This window comes from Dysidea avara, chromosome 5 (genome assembly GCF_963678975.1).
Source record: "Dysidea avara chromosome 5, odDysAvar1.4, whole genome shotgun sequence".
Taxonomy (NCBI): domain Eukaryota; kingdom Metazoa; phylum Porifera; class Demospongiae; order Dictyoceratida; family Dysideidae; genus Dysidea; species Dysidea avara.
This window is the reverse complement of record NC_089276.1, coordinates 41,981,777-41,997,467: the sequence shown is the minus strand read 5'-3', so window position 1 is coordinate 41,997,467 and position 15,691 is coordinate 41,981,777. Positions and strand designations below refer to the sequence as shown.

General features: G+C 38.8%; 1 protein-coding gene across 1 annotated transcript in view; it reads right to left on the bottom strand.

Annotated features, from left to right (window-relative positions):
• LOC136256862 (putative leucine-rich repeat-containing protein DDB_G0281931) overlaps nucleotides 1-15,691 on the bottom strand; it is a 59,936-nt gene that overhangs the window by 22,668 nt on the left and 21,577 nt on the right. The window contains exons 9-10 of the mRNA XM_066049923.1: nucleotides 8,000-8,124; nucleotides 631-732 (exon numbers count right to left, since the gene is read on the bottom strand). Of these exons, the coding sequence (XP_065905995.1) occupies nucleotides 631-732; nucleotides 8,000-8,124 (227 nt within the window). The remainder of the gene's footprint in view (nucleotides 1-630; nucleotides 733-7,999; nucleotides 8,125-15,691) is intronic.

Here is a 15,691-nt window from a genome sequence, read left to right as displayed (position 1 = left end):
AAGCTTAAATATAGGCTTACCAGATTTGAAGTCCTAAGGGGAAGGCAGGGGTGTGTTGGAGGGCTCTTATCCACCTTGCCAAATTTCTTATATTTTAAGCAAAAAGTTACTCTCAGATACATCAACAACAACTGTAATTTGACTGAAATACATGATGTGCGTATTATAGTAAATGGGTACAGTAATTGAGAACTGTACCTGAGAAAGCATCAGGAACAATCCAGGAATATCTAAAAATACAACAATTTCCTAAGGGAGCATGCCCCAGGCCCCCCTAGATGCTATGATTAGCCAGTGGCTTAGCTACCACTGAGGCAACCTAGACAGCTGTCTAGGAAATTGTGAAGAGAATTTGGTACTGCGATACTCTAATAGAGCAGTCACCTACGTTCAACTCCAATAGGGTAGTTAGGTCTGCCTCACCTTATAAAATTATACCCTTGTAAGCATATGGATCTTTACACCATTGCCCCTCCCAACTTTCAAAACAACTTATTTTCCCCTGTTGAGTTTTTACCTAAATGAAGGTGTGAGGTAATTACAGGAAACTGTCCACTATGGAAATTTAAGCACACATAAAACTTACTGTATTACATTACACACATACTAACAGAATAGTAGGTAACATACTATAATGGGATGAGGTCTGTTGAGAGTATTAGCATCAACTTCCTCAATATTATCACAGCCTCCATAAAGCTCCACTTCTCTCTGAATGACTCATACAGTCCCCTATTACACAAGTTGTTACATCAAGTATAACACTAGTTACAATCTGTACATAAGCCATGTTGTTATACTACACATTGTTACATACTAACCCTCTACATTGCTCATACCTACTGCATAGTCAATATACAAACACTCTACAGAAAATATTATTTCTACATACTTCCCATGGAGAAATACATAAGGCACTTGTGCACTTAAAGGTCCACTAGCTGTAATGGTACAATATTGTCAATCCTTGCTACTAGTGGGATAGGGTGGTACATGTGATTTAGTCAGATTTTGTTTTGTTTAGCAGATATAATATATTTTAGTGTAATGTGGTTAGTCAATTATAACACATCAGATAAAGGTACACATGAGGTGCCATGAATCAACAGAAGTGTCATGTTCAGCTAAACTAGATTTAGTTTCACAATGTATCTAACACAACGACCTGAAACACTGTAAGAATTTGTAATACAGACAGTTACAAGCCTACGGGATAGTGAATTTATGTTGGTCTTGTGGTGAAGAATGCTCAAGAACTCCTGTTAAAGCTATTGTAAATCAACAGTACAGTACAGTGGTCGAAGCAAGTATTAAGTTTAGTTCTTGGATGTTTGATTGAATACGTTTATGAGTCCAATACAACAGATGGATGTAGAAAAACACGAAGAAAACAACTATGATGGCGCCACTGGAAAGATATAGATGAGATATTATCCCTGCCAGGTGGAGAAGCAACTCAGGAAAGTGTAAAAGTGATACCACTGTTTGCTTCAAGGTACTGCTAACCCAGCTTAGTAAACAAACTGAACTAATCTTACTTCAGTGAAGCATAATGAAGAGTGAGCTTTGATAGGGCAAAGCACAACAGTCTGAGCTACAGGAAACAACTTTGCTATTGTTTTCCAGCAGAACATTCCAGTAATCTTGGGAACTCTGAGCTTAGTACTGCCACCTGCACATTAAACTTTCACTTAAAACTACCTTTCCCATAGTAAAATGTGTAACTTCCGGTTCTTTGTCTTACGTCACAATGTGATGTAACTAGGCTTTGTGGGTTAATATCTCGGTGAATTATTAAAAAGGTGTTTATGTGCATTGCATGATACATAAAACCTATTTATTCAATAAAATGGCAAGTGAATATTCCACTTCCTTAAACCACATAGCAAATTTATCAGTAGATAAAATAACTCACACATAGGTACACTATAATTAACTAATACTCTCATGCTAATAGTGTTGTAGTTAAATATGCGACTCAGTTCAAGTGCAGTGGTTGCCATGGAAGTGTCACGGATCACCAAGAAACTAATCACATGACATTTATTTATATTACGAAACTTTTTGCTGGCTAAAGGCTGTTGTTAAGTTATTGTAAGAATAAAAGTTGCAGCTCTATATTGTAGTAGTTTGTGTATAATTTATAAAGTATTAATAAGTGAACCAGGTTGTTAGTTGTCATGCAGCTTGTGACATTTCATGCCAAAACCTAGGAGGTGCATCTACTGATGTCTGATTAGCTGTTGCTGTATTAAAGAATTTGTAACCTGACGTGAATAAGCTGTGGTACTGTGGTGAAATTGAATTTAATGGCACTGGTTAAGGCTACTGAACCAATTTGCTAAGCGCATTCTTTGCTGCCCATTTTCTTCACTAGGTTAGAAGTTAGTCAAGTAACTACACACACTGAGCTCACCTACGTAGCCATGCCAGAAATTAGTAGTTTGAAGAGCAACAGATAGAGGGCAAGGACTGCAATGGCTAAAGAAGAAGCCAAAGAAACTGACCTTTACATACCTTTAGAAAATGATCTATAACTTGTTGCCAGCTGATCCCATTCACTGCAAATGACTGTTATTAGATTAGAAATTCAATGGTGAGTAAGGCCATATAAAGCTCATCTGATCTAGCCCTTAAACCTGTAAAGAACTTTTGGGGAATGCATGCTTACACAATGTGGGTACTCATGGCGACGTTAGGTGGGGTAACTTAATTCTTATAGTCTAAAACAACACACCGTTCAAAAGTCTGTTCACTGGGCTACTTGGTGAAGGTTAAATGAACAGTGTAACTACAGTGGCTTACTTGTTATGAAGCCATGAACTAGTCTGGTGCATCGCAGACCCTATATCCACTGGGGATTATCAACTAGAGATTATAAGCGCCTGCAGCAGACAAGCAATGAACAACAGTGAGTTGCATCTCCATGTTTCGAACTTCTTGCCATGTCTTTAATTCCGATCGTGGGCTTACTCACATGTGGCATAATGGCCTGATAGAAATTTTTATGGCGAAACGAACAGAACATATTGCAGGTTGATAGGAGCAACCACCATCCATTCATTTTATTAAGGGGGGTGTTTTCTTGCCAACAAGTTATTGACATAGCTAGTCTGTTTTTTAGCGTTAGGGAGAAACCCTTGGTATCATTTTAATCCTTGTTACATTACAAGTAAATTGCGTAGCCTTAGGATGGATGCTTCGAGAGTTACAGTGCTTTGTGTAAGGCAGGGGCAGATCCAGACTTGTGGAAAGGGGGGGGAGGGGGGTCAAAAATGAACTGAGGCACTACATTGTCTCTGGTTTGATAAGGTGAGACCAAAAAAAAAAAAAAAAGTCACAGCCAGCTGACAATAGCTGCCCACCTCACCAACTACGCATTTATAGTTGATATATCTCAATCTTGGTATACTAAAAAGTTTTGGACGGGGGGTCAAGAGCCCCCTTTGACCCCCCCCCCTGTATCCGCCCCTGGTTTAAGGCATGCACATTTGGACCAGTTTTATGGCCTATGCGGGTTTAAAGTCTAGACTACAATGACGAAGCATGGAAAACGGAGTTGCGATAATACCGGTCGCCAATCTTCATTGCATTATCACTTGTTGTTACAGTGGCTATTTAACCTTCCCCTAGTAGCCCAATGAATAAACTTTCATTTTATATCTGGTTTTAGGCTAAAGTCATTTGATCAATGGACTGGTCACTTGATCAAAATGGACTCGTCACTGGACCAGTCACCTGACCAATAGACTGGTCACTTGATCAATGGATTAGTAGTCACTTGATCAATTACATGGTCATTTGACCAATGCACTAGTCAATTGATCAATGGACTAGAAACTGGTCAACACAAATGCTGCATGGAACAGAATGTCATTTTCAATATATATCTGTCGTACAGTACAATCATACAGTACGATAGTACTGTATAGTAGGGACCAAAAAGGAGTAGGTGTGGCCCACGAAATAACATCACCCAAAAAACAGCCTCAATTTTCCTTGATGACGATGAGGCAGTATTGGTGAGGTAAAACTAAGCCCATACAAGCTTTCAGATCTACCCAAAACACTTTAAACAAGTTGCTATGGAATTTTAAAAATAATTTAATGGAATTTTCTACTGGCTGACTGCCTGACTGATGCCTTCAGACAAGCGTAACTCAATAGCGGCTAAGGCTACGGGCTTGATTTTTTTATTGTTCAACATCGTTTCAGCCTGACAGGTGCCTTTTGGCATACTGCAGTGCATGCAATGCATTCTTCATGGACTTTCCAGTGTCCTTCTTTGTGTCCCATTCATCCTTGCTGACAGCGAAAAGTGTCAATTTGGTGGTAGCACACGATGGCTTCCCTTCATAACGGAAATTGTCCGTATTTTTCATAGTGGCTATTTTGATTGCAGAGGTGCTTTTTGAACAGTTCTTGATGTGTAACGGGGTGAACATAGCCGACAATGAAGCACAATGGATACTTCACTTTTCAGACAATAATTGGTAGCTGGGGCACACGGCACCATTTCTTTTGGATTACAGAGGTGCTTTTTGAACAGTTCTTTATTCCAAATGCTGTGTAACGAGTTGAACATAGCTGACAACGAAGTGTAATAGATATTTCACTTATATACACGTAACAACAAACAAGTACACAGACTTGAGCACAGTAGAGATATAACACTTCTTATTGTTTTACTGTGATTTAATATCGTGCACTACTCCAACTTGTTTCAGTACTTTTTATCGATGTGCTATGGTCCCTACTCTAGTTGACAATTTCAAACTTTTCTGTGTACTTGTACATATGAAGCTGAAAAGCCATCCGTCTGTCTATCATAATTGGTCCAACAATTTTCTTGCCAGCTGATACACGTATCAAAGCAGTTTTGGCACCAGACAAAGCACTCACCATCTAAGAATTACCTTGCTTTTAAATAAAGCTTCCAAGTGTTGTCGGTCATCATTTACAGCATGTTGAATGCAAGAGTATAGACCTAAATCTCACTGGAATTCTTTCTGTAAACTGCATGCAAACGCTTATTCCATTCAACTTAAACTTGGCTTTATAGACAAGTATAGAAACACTCTAAACCACAAGTGGCTTTTGGTTCAAGTGGTAGAATGTGCAGCTTTCGGTTGGCCTTACGGACAGGAGATTTTTAGGAATGATTGATAAGAGAGTTCTAAGGAAAGTCAATGCTTGACAGAAAAAAAGGTAAGATATAATTTTAACAGAAACAGAAGCAGTAGTAAACTCTGCCCGATTCACATAGTGCAATCCAATAGCTGGACAGGTTAATAGTCAAGCAACTATACAATGTATGGCATAGCTTTGATTGGGTAAGTAGAATTCTAGGAAAACGGGAACGGAACGGAAACGGAAAGCGGGAACGGAAACGACCAACGGAAAATGCCTGATGAAGGTTATCATGTCAATATACGGGTTAGATTTTACAGCATGATGCTTCTTTGTAACATTGGTGGACCCTCCGTACTGTTCCGCTAAAACGATCGAAACTCTCTAATAGAGCAGTCACCGTCCATTAAAATACTCTAATAGAGCAGTCACAGAATGTTTTACAAACCATGTATCTCACCAGGGGCCTTTTAGTATTGAAAGTTTGTGAATAATTGTACTATAGCTGGCAACACTCAGCCTCTTCATTGGAGTCACCTCAGCCTGACACATACTGATTACTGTATCTACCACATACCTAACTTTTATCTTGACAAGATTGCAGCCATACACCTTCTAACATCTTTATGTAAACACTGTCAATTGATTAGAATACTTGTAAATCTCTTCACTCTTAATTGTTGAATCTTTTGTATGGTTTCAAGGAGTATGGTTATTTCAGATTTTTACATAGTGTTGATGATATAGCTAGTGTGTGCCATATGAGACCAGCCATGCACGTCTTGCAGCTGACAAGCAAGCTAACAGCATACGTTATCATACATAACTCTTATCGGGAAGCCGCATGTAAGTGCATAGCCTATATAGACACTGTCTTCAGTCTATATAATTACACAAACTTCTTCAAGCATGTTTCAGTGTTGAATCTTTTAAAATGTTTATAGTTTTAAAGGAACAGTTAACAGTCAGCGTTGATGACTCTTTCGCTAGTCTACATACCTAATCTTTGCCAGCCATAGTTGCTCCATCATTCACAGGTTTAAAGGTCCGCTAGCTAAAACATTCTTGACTGTTCTAGTAGAGTATTTTAATGCACGGTGACTGCTCTATTAGAGAGTTTCGATCGCTTTAGCGGAACAGTGCGAAAGGGTCCAACAATGTTACAAAGAAGCATCATGCTGTAAAATCTAACCCGTATATTGACATGATAACCTTCATCAGGCATTTTCCGTTGGTCGTTTCCGTTCCCGTTTTCCTAGAATTCTACTTACCCGCTTTGATTGCATCTTTTTTCCAATTTTCACTTGTATGACCACACCCACTTGTTCACTCATGCTTAAACTTTGCACATGACTGCAACTGCATTGTTTTTGCTGTCAACTGTTCATAATGATTTTGAGCATTCACAGAGTTTTATGATTATTGTATAGCTTAAATATTTCAAGGGGCAAATTTTTCGAGGTTCAGCAATGTTGCTAATAATAAACTTTTTGTGGATTTGCAAACACTCCCACAATGTATTAAACTATATGGAGGTCTAAATATTTCAAGGATGCTGGTAACCCCCAAAACTGTGAAATCAGCAAAAATCCCTCCCCTCAAAATATTTATGCTATATGGAATATTGAGCTGGGAAATGAATTAGATAACTACCCATATTATAACTTTACAACATCTTGTTTCAAGGATTTGAATGTTGAATGTACAGCCAGGAACACTTTACTGGCCATCCGTGAGTTTATTAACTCAACACTACTTACTTTTAACAATTGTCATGAGGACACAAAGATTGCCAAATGCTTACACCTTTCACGATGAATGGTGTTGTAGCTACACCATTAATAACCAGACATGTGGGTTCAACTTTTTTATGTTTACTGGGAAAAAGTAATCAAGTTCTCTGTGTGTTGTGTGTATGTGTGTGTGTGCACGTGTAGTGTGTGTGTGTGTGTGTGTGTGTGCGCGCGTGTGTGTGCGTGTGTGTGTGCGTGTGTGTGTAGTGTGTGTAGTGCGTGTGTGTAGTGTGTGTGCATATAGTGTGTGTGTAGTGTGCGTGCGTGTGTGTGTGCATGTCCTCCTCTGCTACGAAACCAACAGTGACATAATTGTACACAAGTGTCGACCAGCTGAGTAGATATCTTAAGCTTCTTCATACAACCGTATGAAGACCACGTGACCTGTATGGTAGTGGAGAGGAGGAGGAGGTGTGTGCATGTAGTGTGTGTGTATGTGTGTGTGTGATGTGTGTGCGTGTGTGTGTGTGTGTGTTTGTGTGTGCGTGTGCGTGGGTGTGTGTGAGTGCGTACGTGCGTGCGGTGTGTGTGCGTGTGTGTGTGTGTGTGGGCATGCGTGCGTGCGGTGTGTGTGTGTGCGCGTGTGTGTGCGTGTGTGCGCGCGTGTGTGTGTGCACGCGCGCATGTATGTAGTGTGTGTGTGTGTGTAGTGTGCGTGCGTGCGTGCGTGTAGTGTGCATGTGTATGTGTAGGTAGTGTGTGTGTGCGTGCATGCGTGTGTGTGTTTGCGTGCGTACGTGCGTGCGTGAGTGTGTGTATGTGTGCGTGTGTGTGGCATATCAGTGGCAAGTAGGGATGAAAATTGCAAGACTACATTTTCATCCATAATCAGCACTAACCGTAGCCAAAGCCAAGAAGGATACCCACTAATGAAAGTTTCAACTTCCAGCATGACCAGCTAGCTGCAAAAAGTTCTACTTGAAATTACAGGGAAACCACCTAATACCCAAAAGCAATTACAATATACTCTCTCATGCTCTAGTAACACACAATGTTGATTAATGACCACTGTTACTATACCCATCCATATATGTATATCTTGATATTTGTATATAACAACTTAATAGTACACTCACCCATACAAATCACGATATTTATACAGCAATTTAAACTTGATGGCTCTGGCAGTGAAGAACAACAATACCAAAGGAAAACCAATAGAGTAGACTGCTATCACTGCAGTTGACAATACAGTAATCACCTGTAATAACACCATAACAACTAGTCACATGTGCCACACATATACACCAGGTGTAGTATGACAATATAGTCATCACCTGTAACAACTAGTCACTACTTTAATAAGGAATTTAGGGGGATGAACAATACACTACGTATTCAGCTGCAGTGTAAACATGTTATTATTGATTAAATAACTTCTGGTTTGAACTGCATTTTCAAAGCAATGGTAATCACCATACTTTTCTCTGTTTACTACAAGTGGTTAATATCACTGATAACCAGGCAGTTAAAACTGTATTGGTAGGTCATCACTACAAATCCATACCACCCGTGGGCAGAAAGTTGTGACAACTAAGTAGATCAATTAGTTTGTATTATTTAAATATGGCGGTAGGCAAATTTTCACTGTAATTGTCAAAAATTAATTTAAAACTACCAACTATCTGGCTAGCTAAAAAAATCAAAAACATGGAGAAACCCAAAGGAAGACCTGTGAATCTAGAGTGCTTATCTGACCTAGCCAACATTGGAAGATATACTGAACATGGTCCAACAGCTGCAGCCAGCCATTTCTCTGTACTTACATGGGTCAGAGACATCTGTAAGGTGTTCCTCTACTAAGTGACTGTCCTACTGATACACACATCCCAGATATCTACTGTAGCTACATGGGTCAGACATCTGTAAGGTGTTCCTCTACTAAGTGACTGTCCTACTGATACACACATCCCAGATATCTACTGTAGCTACATGGGTCAGACATCTGTAAGGTGTTCCTCTACCAAGTGACTGTCCTACTGATACACACATCCCAGATATCTACTGTAGCTACATTTGTACTCATGGTAAACACAGCCTTGGATGCACCTATAATACTCAAAGCTATTATCCATGACTATCACTTAGGTGTAATTCTGGAATATGACCAATGCATGATTAGTGTGCATGGGCCCCTGTGAGCAACAAATTGTCAAAATGTAATAGACATATTGTTCAATTAGCCAAATATTTTTGATTGGCAATGTCTAGAATACATACGTATTTTCTAAACCACCTCCCATACAAATTTGTATGGTTTTTAAAGCGTCTCACAGGCTTACAGTGAAATCACACTGGACACAGAGTTTACCGCTTGTAGAACTACAAACTGGTACAAAACTTGCATGTTCATCGGTGAAGGAACTCAAAATTAAACTCATGTATTTAAAATTATGTGATGGCTTATCCACTACATTCGCTTAGTGAGTATAGTGGATAAACCTTAAGTTGTAAAAACACTTAAGCTAATAATGTATCAGTATCCAGTCCTACAATGTGTGAAGTGACCAGAGTCAACAGTGTAGAAAAGAACAATTAATGCTGTACTCCAAAGTTTGCTGGGGTATTTATAACTTACGCAATATTACGATTGACTTTAATTTTGAACTGCTGTCCTCTGGCTACATTAATGACTCCCCTGAACTTTACCTAAAAGTCATTGTGTAAGATGGACTACAGGTACCCATGGCTAGTTCTCATCACAGTGCAGTGAGCATTATGGCTACACTGCTGCCACATATGTACGGCCCTTAGCGATGTAAAACAGCATCTGAGTGCCCCAGAATACCATAATAGGATAATAAAGCAGTGTTTATCATGCTACAAATGAGTGTAAGGCACTGATTGACCTTGTCAGTTATCCCTAGACCACAACTACAGTAATGAAACTAGTTTCATAGACTTGTGTCAAAGCATAAGCCAAACAATATCATTTTTCAAGAAGACAATTCATAAAATACTCTAATAGTGATGTAACAGCTGTCCAATTAACATTCTATGGCTTCTGATACAGGATGTACTACACAGCTTATTGGTGGTAATTAAGGACACACACCTAAGAATATTCTACAAGACTTCATGAGCTGTTCCCAAAGGATACTTTGAGATACGTAATAAGTCATTCTCTAGAGTTTTTATGGATATATGTACATGAAATTGACAAGGAGAAAACATCCTGACCACCTGTAAGTGTTCGAGTGTAAATCAGATGGCTGCAGGTTCAAGGCCGCCCAGATCCAGCCATGAATTTTTCTCCTTTCTTCAACTTTTCAAACACACTTATGTAACAATTTCAAACAAGCTGTGGGACCAGGTGTCCTACAGACCATCAGCACTTGTGCTGTAAAGTCTCAATAAATAGAACAAAAATTATGCCATAAGAGAAACATGTTGATGTTTATAGTAACTTGTCATTTGGCCCGCTACACAACTTTCAGATAAACCTAATATGGTATTGAGAAGTCAATGTTTTATTGTAGGTTAATGCAGAGGTCCCATTGTAACTGTCTTGGTGTATGGTAGATGCATCCATACAGTAAATGCCCAAAATTTTACATGTTGGATTTTACATGTATTATTTCATTCAAACTCTTATACGTCGACACTCACGTGCACTATTTCAATTGCCATTTTATTCCTTATGTATAGGCAATTGTTATTGTACTAAAGAGTTCTTTTTTGAACATATGTATGTAGTAAAGTGTTAAAAACATCATTTTTTAAAACTAAGTTCTTCATTCATAAACTTGTTGTAACTTCATCCCTATTGTCAAGTTTCTGATATAAGCACATCCTTTGTACACTAACCAGTTTCTGATTATAATCATTGCATGATTACTGGGCTTCATTAAGTCTACATCATATGTCAACAATGTTATCACAACTTGTAAACTAATCCACCTGACAAAGATGAGAAATTAGTAATTGTAATTGTTTCAATTTCAATATAGAAACTTCATGGCTTCTCTCATTTGCTATATAAGGCCATTACACCACGTACTTCATATTATAGTTAGTACACTATGGCGGTATACCATTGGGTCTTGTTGATATTGGCTATTATACTACCAACTGTCATTAGTCAATGTGATCTTACATCTTGTCTTAACATCACTGCAGTAAATGATGATGGGACATTTCTACCAGTTAATGATTGTATGGTAAGGAGAGATGAAGACAATGTCACTTTTCCTTTAATAGGACACAATAGTATTGGACAATTGATAATTTGCTTCAGAGATGAGCAGTGTGTTAACTTTGACAACATTGATGAGTCATTCATGTTACCAGAGAGTACTGGTATAATTATTAATAGTGGACTGATCCCATTTGCTCTAGTAACATTACTAACATATCTGATCTATACCAGTCTTCAAACAATACCTGGTGTTATACTGATCAACCTGGAGGTGGCCTATATCTTATTCCACATCACATTCATTGTGTACCAGTCAATGGAGTTATCAGATAATGATCCGGGAGCTACTTGTGCAGTGACTAATATTGCTGGGCTCTACACACTAGCTGCTATTGGCACATGGAAGAACATATTCCTACAGTACACCTGTTGGGTGTTTTATAAGAGTAACAAGCTACAATCTGCTGTGCCTGACAAGAAAAAAAAGACCATATTGATGCTTATTATAATAGGATGGGGACTACCACTGGTTTTCACTATGGCAATATTCTCCATTGACTTCATTGACAGGAGAGAGTTCCTCTATGATACTGAGAAATGTGTACAGATATTGGATGAGCAAGCCTTTGGAGTGGGCAAGTTACTAGCATTCATTTACATCGGACTACAGAACATTTATAATGTTGTATTATTTGCAATAATCCTCGTGCTCTTCCTACAAGCACTCCATGATAATAATCAAGAGGTTAGCAAGCAATCTGGTTTAAAGACAAGACTACTAAAGGTGTCATTTGCCCTATTGGTTGTCACAGGAGTGTCATGGATATTCAGTTTGATAACAGCATACAGAAATGCTAGGTGGATAATAGGACTGGCAGTGACCATTACAGTGACTGAACAACTGCTATTATTTGTGCTCTTCACTCTGACAAAAACTGTCCTCAAGTTGTACTTGACTAGTGTTAAAAATATACTACGGAGAATAAGAAAACTTTTTATCTGTTAATTTTTTTCATTGATTGTAAATATCTTATGATCTATCAGTTTTGTTATTGTGAAATTGCTAGTATCACAGACTGCAAACACAATTTCTTTTACTTAAGCAAGTACATGTGTGGCACTCACTAATAATACAATGTCACAGGTTATCACAAACCAGTGGGTGGATCCACTTCATGTAGTGGATCCTCATTTTACAACTCTTAAACTTAGTTATAGTTTGAATGAGCCGACAAGGTTTCTACATGATTTGATGACTTTATGACGATGTGGGTGAGTGTTACCCACATCATCAGAGGGATGCTAAATAGCGTAGAAACCAACATTGGCTCGTTCTAAGTAGTTCAGAAAATTTCTCTGAGAGTGAAGCAGGCAAAGAAAGATCGAGAGAAGTGGCACTGTGGGTAATAGCATCGAGATTTACTCTTCCAGGTGTCAGTGCCACATCATAGTAGCTACTATGCCTGGATGAGTGCTTGTCTAGTCCAGAAAGTAAGTTATAACAAGTGGCAAAACGGCTGCTAGCATCAAGAGATACCCTTTGAGTTTATTAATTGTGCTAGCGCCACACTGTAACATTGCAGCATGCTGTAGCTATACTGAAGCAGTGTGTTGGCTCATTCTAGTTCAGAAAATTTCTCTGAGAGCGAAGCAGGCAAAGAAAGACCGAGAGAAGTGACACTGTGGGTAATAGCATCGAGATCTACTCTTCCAGGTGTCAGTGCCACACCATAGTAGCTACTACGTATGCCTGGATGAGTGCTTGTCTAGTCCAGAAAGTAAGCTATAACAAGTGGCAAAACGGCTGCTAGCATCAAGAGATACCCTTCAAGTTTATTAATTGTGTTAGCGCCACACTGTAACATTGCAGCATGGTGTAGCTATACTGAAGCAGTGTGTTGGCTCATTCTAAGTGGTTTAGAAACTTTCTCTGAGTGAAGCGAGTACAGAAAGAGTGAAAGAAAGTAGTAAACTATGGCTGTTGGTATCAAGATCATCTCTTCAAATTGATAGTGTCAGTGCCACAACTTTGTGGCACTATAGTGTATCGGCCCAGATGATGCATGCCTTGTCCAGAAAGTAAGCTAACAGTAAGGCTATTGTGTTTTGGCTTTACCAATTTTCATTTGATCAATGTACATAGTAAACAACTATGAGCTAGACCACAAGTTTCTGTTGGATATAGTACCATCATTAAACCTCTACACATCAAAGGAAATTATGCGTAAACTTTCTGAGGTAGCATATTAACACTCCAGCAGCTGTATGCCTGCTAAGCCTTAATTGAAAACTAGTTCAGGTACTGAAACAGGTGGGATCTATACGGATGAACCGATTAAACAGGAGGAGTATATTATCCATTCCTAGTGTAAGCACCACACAACCAACATAAAACTGCAGTACAGCAAGACAAGACACTTCACAAGCTGTCCACAAATCCACTTGACAACTAAACAGACAGGTACAGATATTGGAGGCCTTACAATACAGCATTCCACCCATCACCACAAGACACTAATCGTTGCTAATAAACCTGTACAAGTCTTCTCTGGGTCCCTGCTGAGATGACAGTATATAATAAAGTTATGCGTATACATTCGTGAGTGAAATATCATCAGGTAGAGAATCCTTAAAACATGTGAAACTGAAAGAGAATGTTATTATCAACATGAAGTCTTGCGTGTTGTGGTGTTGCAATGGTAGTCCTCACACTTCTGTGATCAAAACATACTATGTAGATGTTGATTCATGGTGATGTGCAATGGCTTCAGAACTGGATTAACTGCAGAGACACTTCTTGTGCTGTTTTTTGTGTGCAACACTGTGTAATGGGTAGAACATAGCTGTAACCATAGAGGAATGGCCACCTTGCCTCTCAGTAATTGATAGCTGGGAAGCATGCTCAGCTTAATTTCCATTAATTGCAAAGGTGCTTCTCTGTTGTACTGAAAATGAAGCAGAATGTGATAGTCAGAACGTGTGTTAACTCACATGTGTGTGCGTGCGTGTGTGTGTGTGTGTGTGTGTGTGTGTGTGTGTGTAGTGTGTGCGTGTGTGTGTGTATGCGTGTGTGTGTGTGTGCGTGTGTGCATGCGTGCGTGTGTGTGTGTGTGTGCGTGCGTGCGTGTGTGTGTGACCCTCTGAGCAAAAACCCAACTTGTTTGCATAATTCTGTCTTAGAGATACGTACCATAGATTCCCTAAAAATTCAGAAGAAATAAATTAATTTTGTTCATGTCTGGCCAAACAATTAGGAAAAAATTGTACCAAACCGGTGCTATTGTCGAATTTTTAGGGATCTATCCCTAATACAGTCTGCACACTTCATGGGTATGTTATTTACAATTTACGGTCAGTTTACTGTAACTATTGCGTACTTTTTGGATGTCTTACTACAGGAACCAAAAGGAATGCCTTGAGGCAGAATTGACCATGCTGCAAAGGTCACTGAACTAGGCCGGAATGTGCGAGCTGGGAAAGGGGCTACATACCATGACTGCATGCCTATACATTATCCAAGAGGGACGATTGACATCGCTTTTGAATACAATCACTCTGACGTACAGTGTTGGACCGCTACTTTTACAAAGTAACATATTACTTATTACGTGTTACTGCCACTGTGATGAAATGCGTTACAGTTATATATTACTTCAGTTTAAAAGTAACTAGTAATTTGTTATAATTATTACATATTACACAATGTATAAAGATACTTCGTTATGTAATAATATTACAGTAATGCACTAGTTAAGTAATGCTTTAGGACTTCGTTAAGTAATAACAGTACTGTAACGAGTAATTTTGTGCTATTTAGTAATGCATTACTTATGTGAAGTAACTATCCGTTAGATATTAAAAGCATTGGAAATGTAGCACGTTATATTACTTCGTTACTGCATTAAGTAATAACATTATGTAACGCGTTACTAAAGTAGTGCGTTACGCCCAACACTGCCAACATAACAATAAGGATTTCAACTAAAAAAATAGAAGCCACAATCAATAATTACTTGATTTGCACATGATAATTAATTTAATCTCGCTACCAGATGTGTTCCACAACCTAAAAGTGCATGGACAGCGTTATCTGAGGGCATCGAGATGTGGGTTCTAGTTATAGGAGAGATCTTATACTGTGAACAGTAATGAAGATCGTTTTGCGATAGCTGTGATGTCACACGATGATATCGTTAGGGATGTTTCCTGGACAATTTCACACTTGGTACTTCATCCAGCAATGAGTTAGCATATTGTGTGTGAGATAACTAGGAATCTTCAGTACTCAAGGGATCTTCGTCCCAGGTGCCGAAAAAATAGCGTGCTTATAATAAGGAACTTTGTGTTGCTTGCCAAAATTTAGAGCTCATTGTGTTCAGTACACGGGGAGTGTCAAATATTTAGAGATGCCGCGATTTTAGGGAATCTACGGTAAATTCCATAGTAATAAAAAACACGTGCTATATGCGTAAATAATTTATGAATGTTTTAATTACTTTAGTAAACAGTGAAGGAAGACTCAAATTGAAATATCTAATGTACAGTACCGCTCAACTGCAACGTCGTCTCGCTGGAGTGCAAGCAATTAAAAAACTTGCTAATTAAGGGGCGTGGAATCTGTTTTATTTGC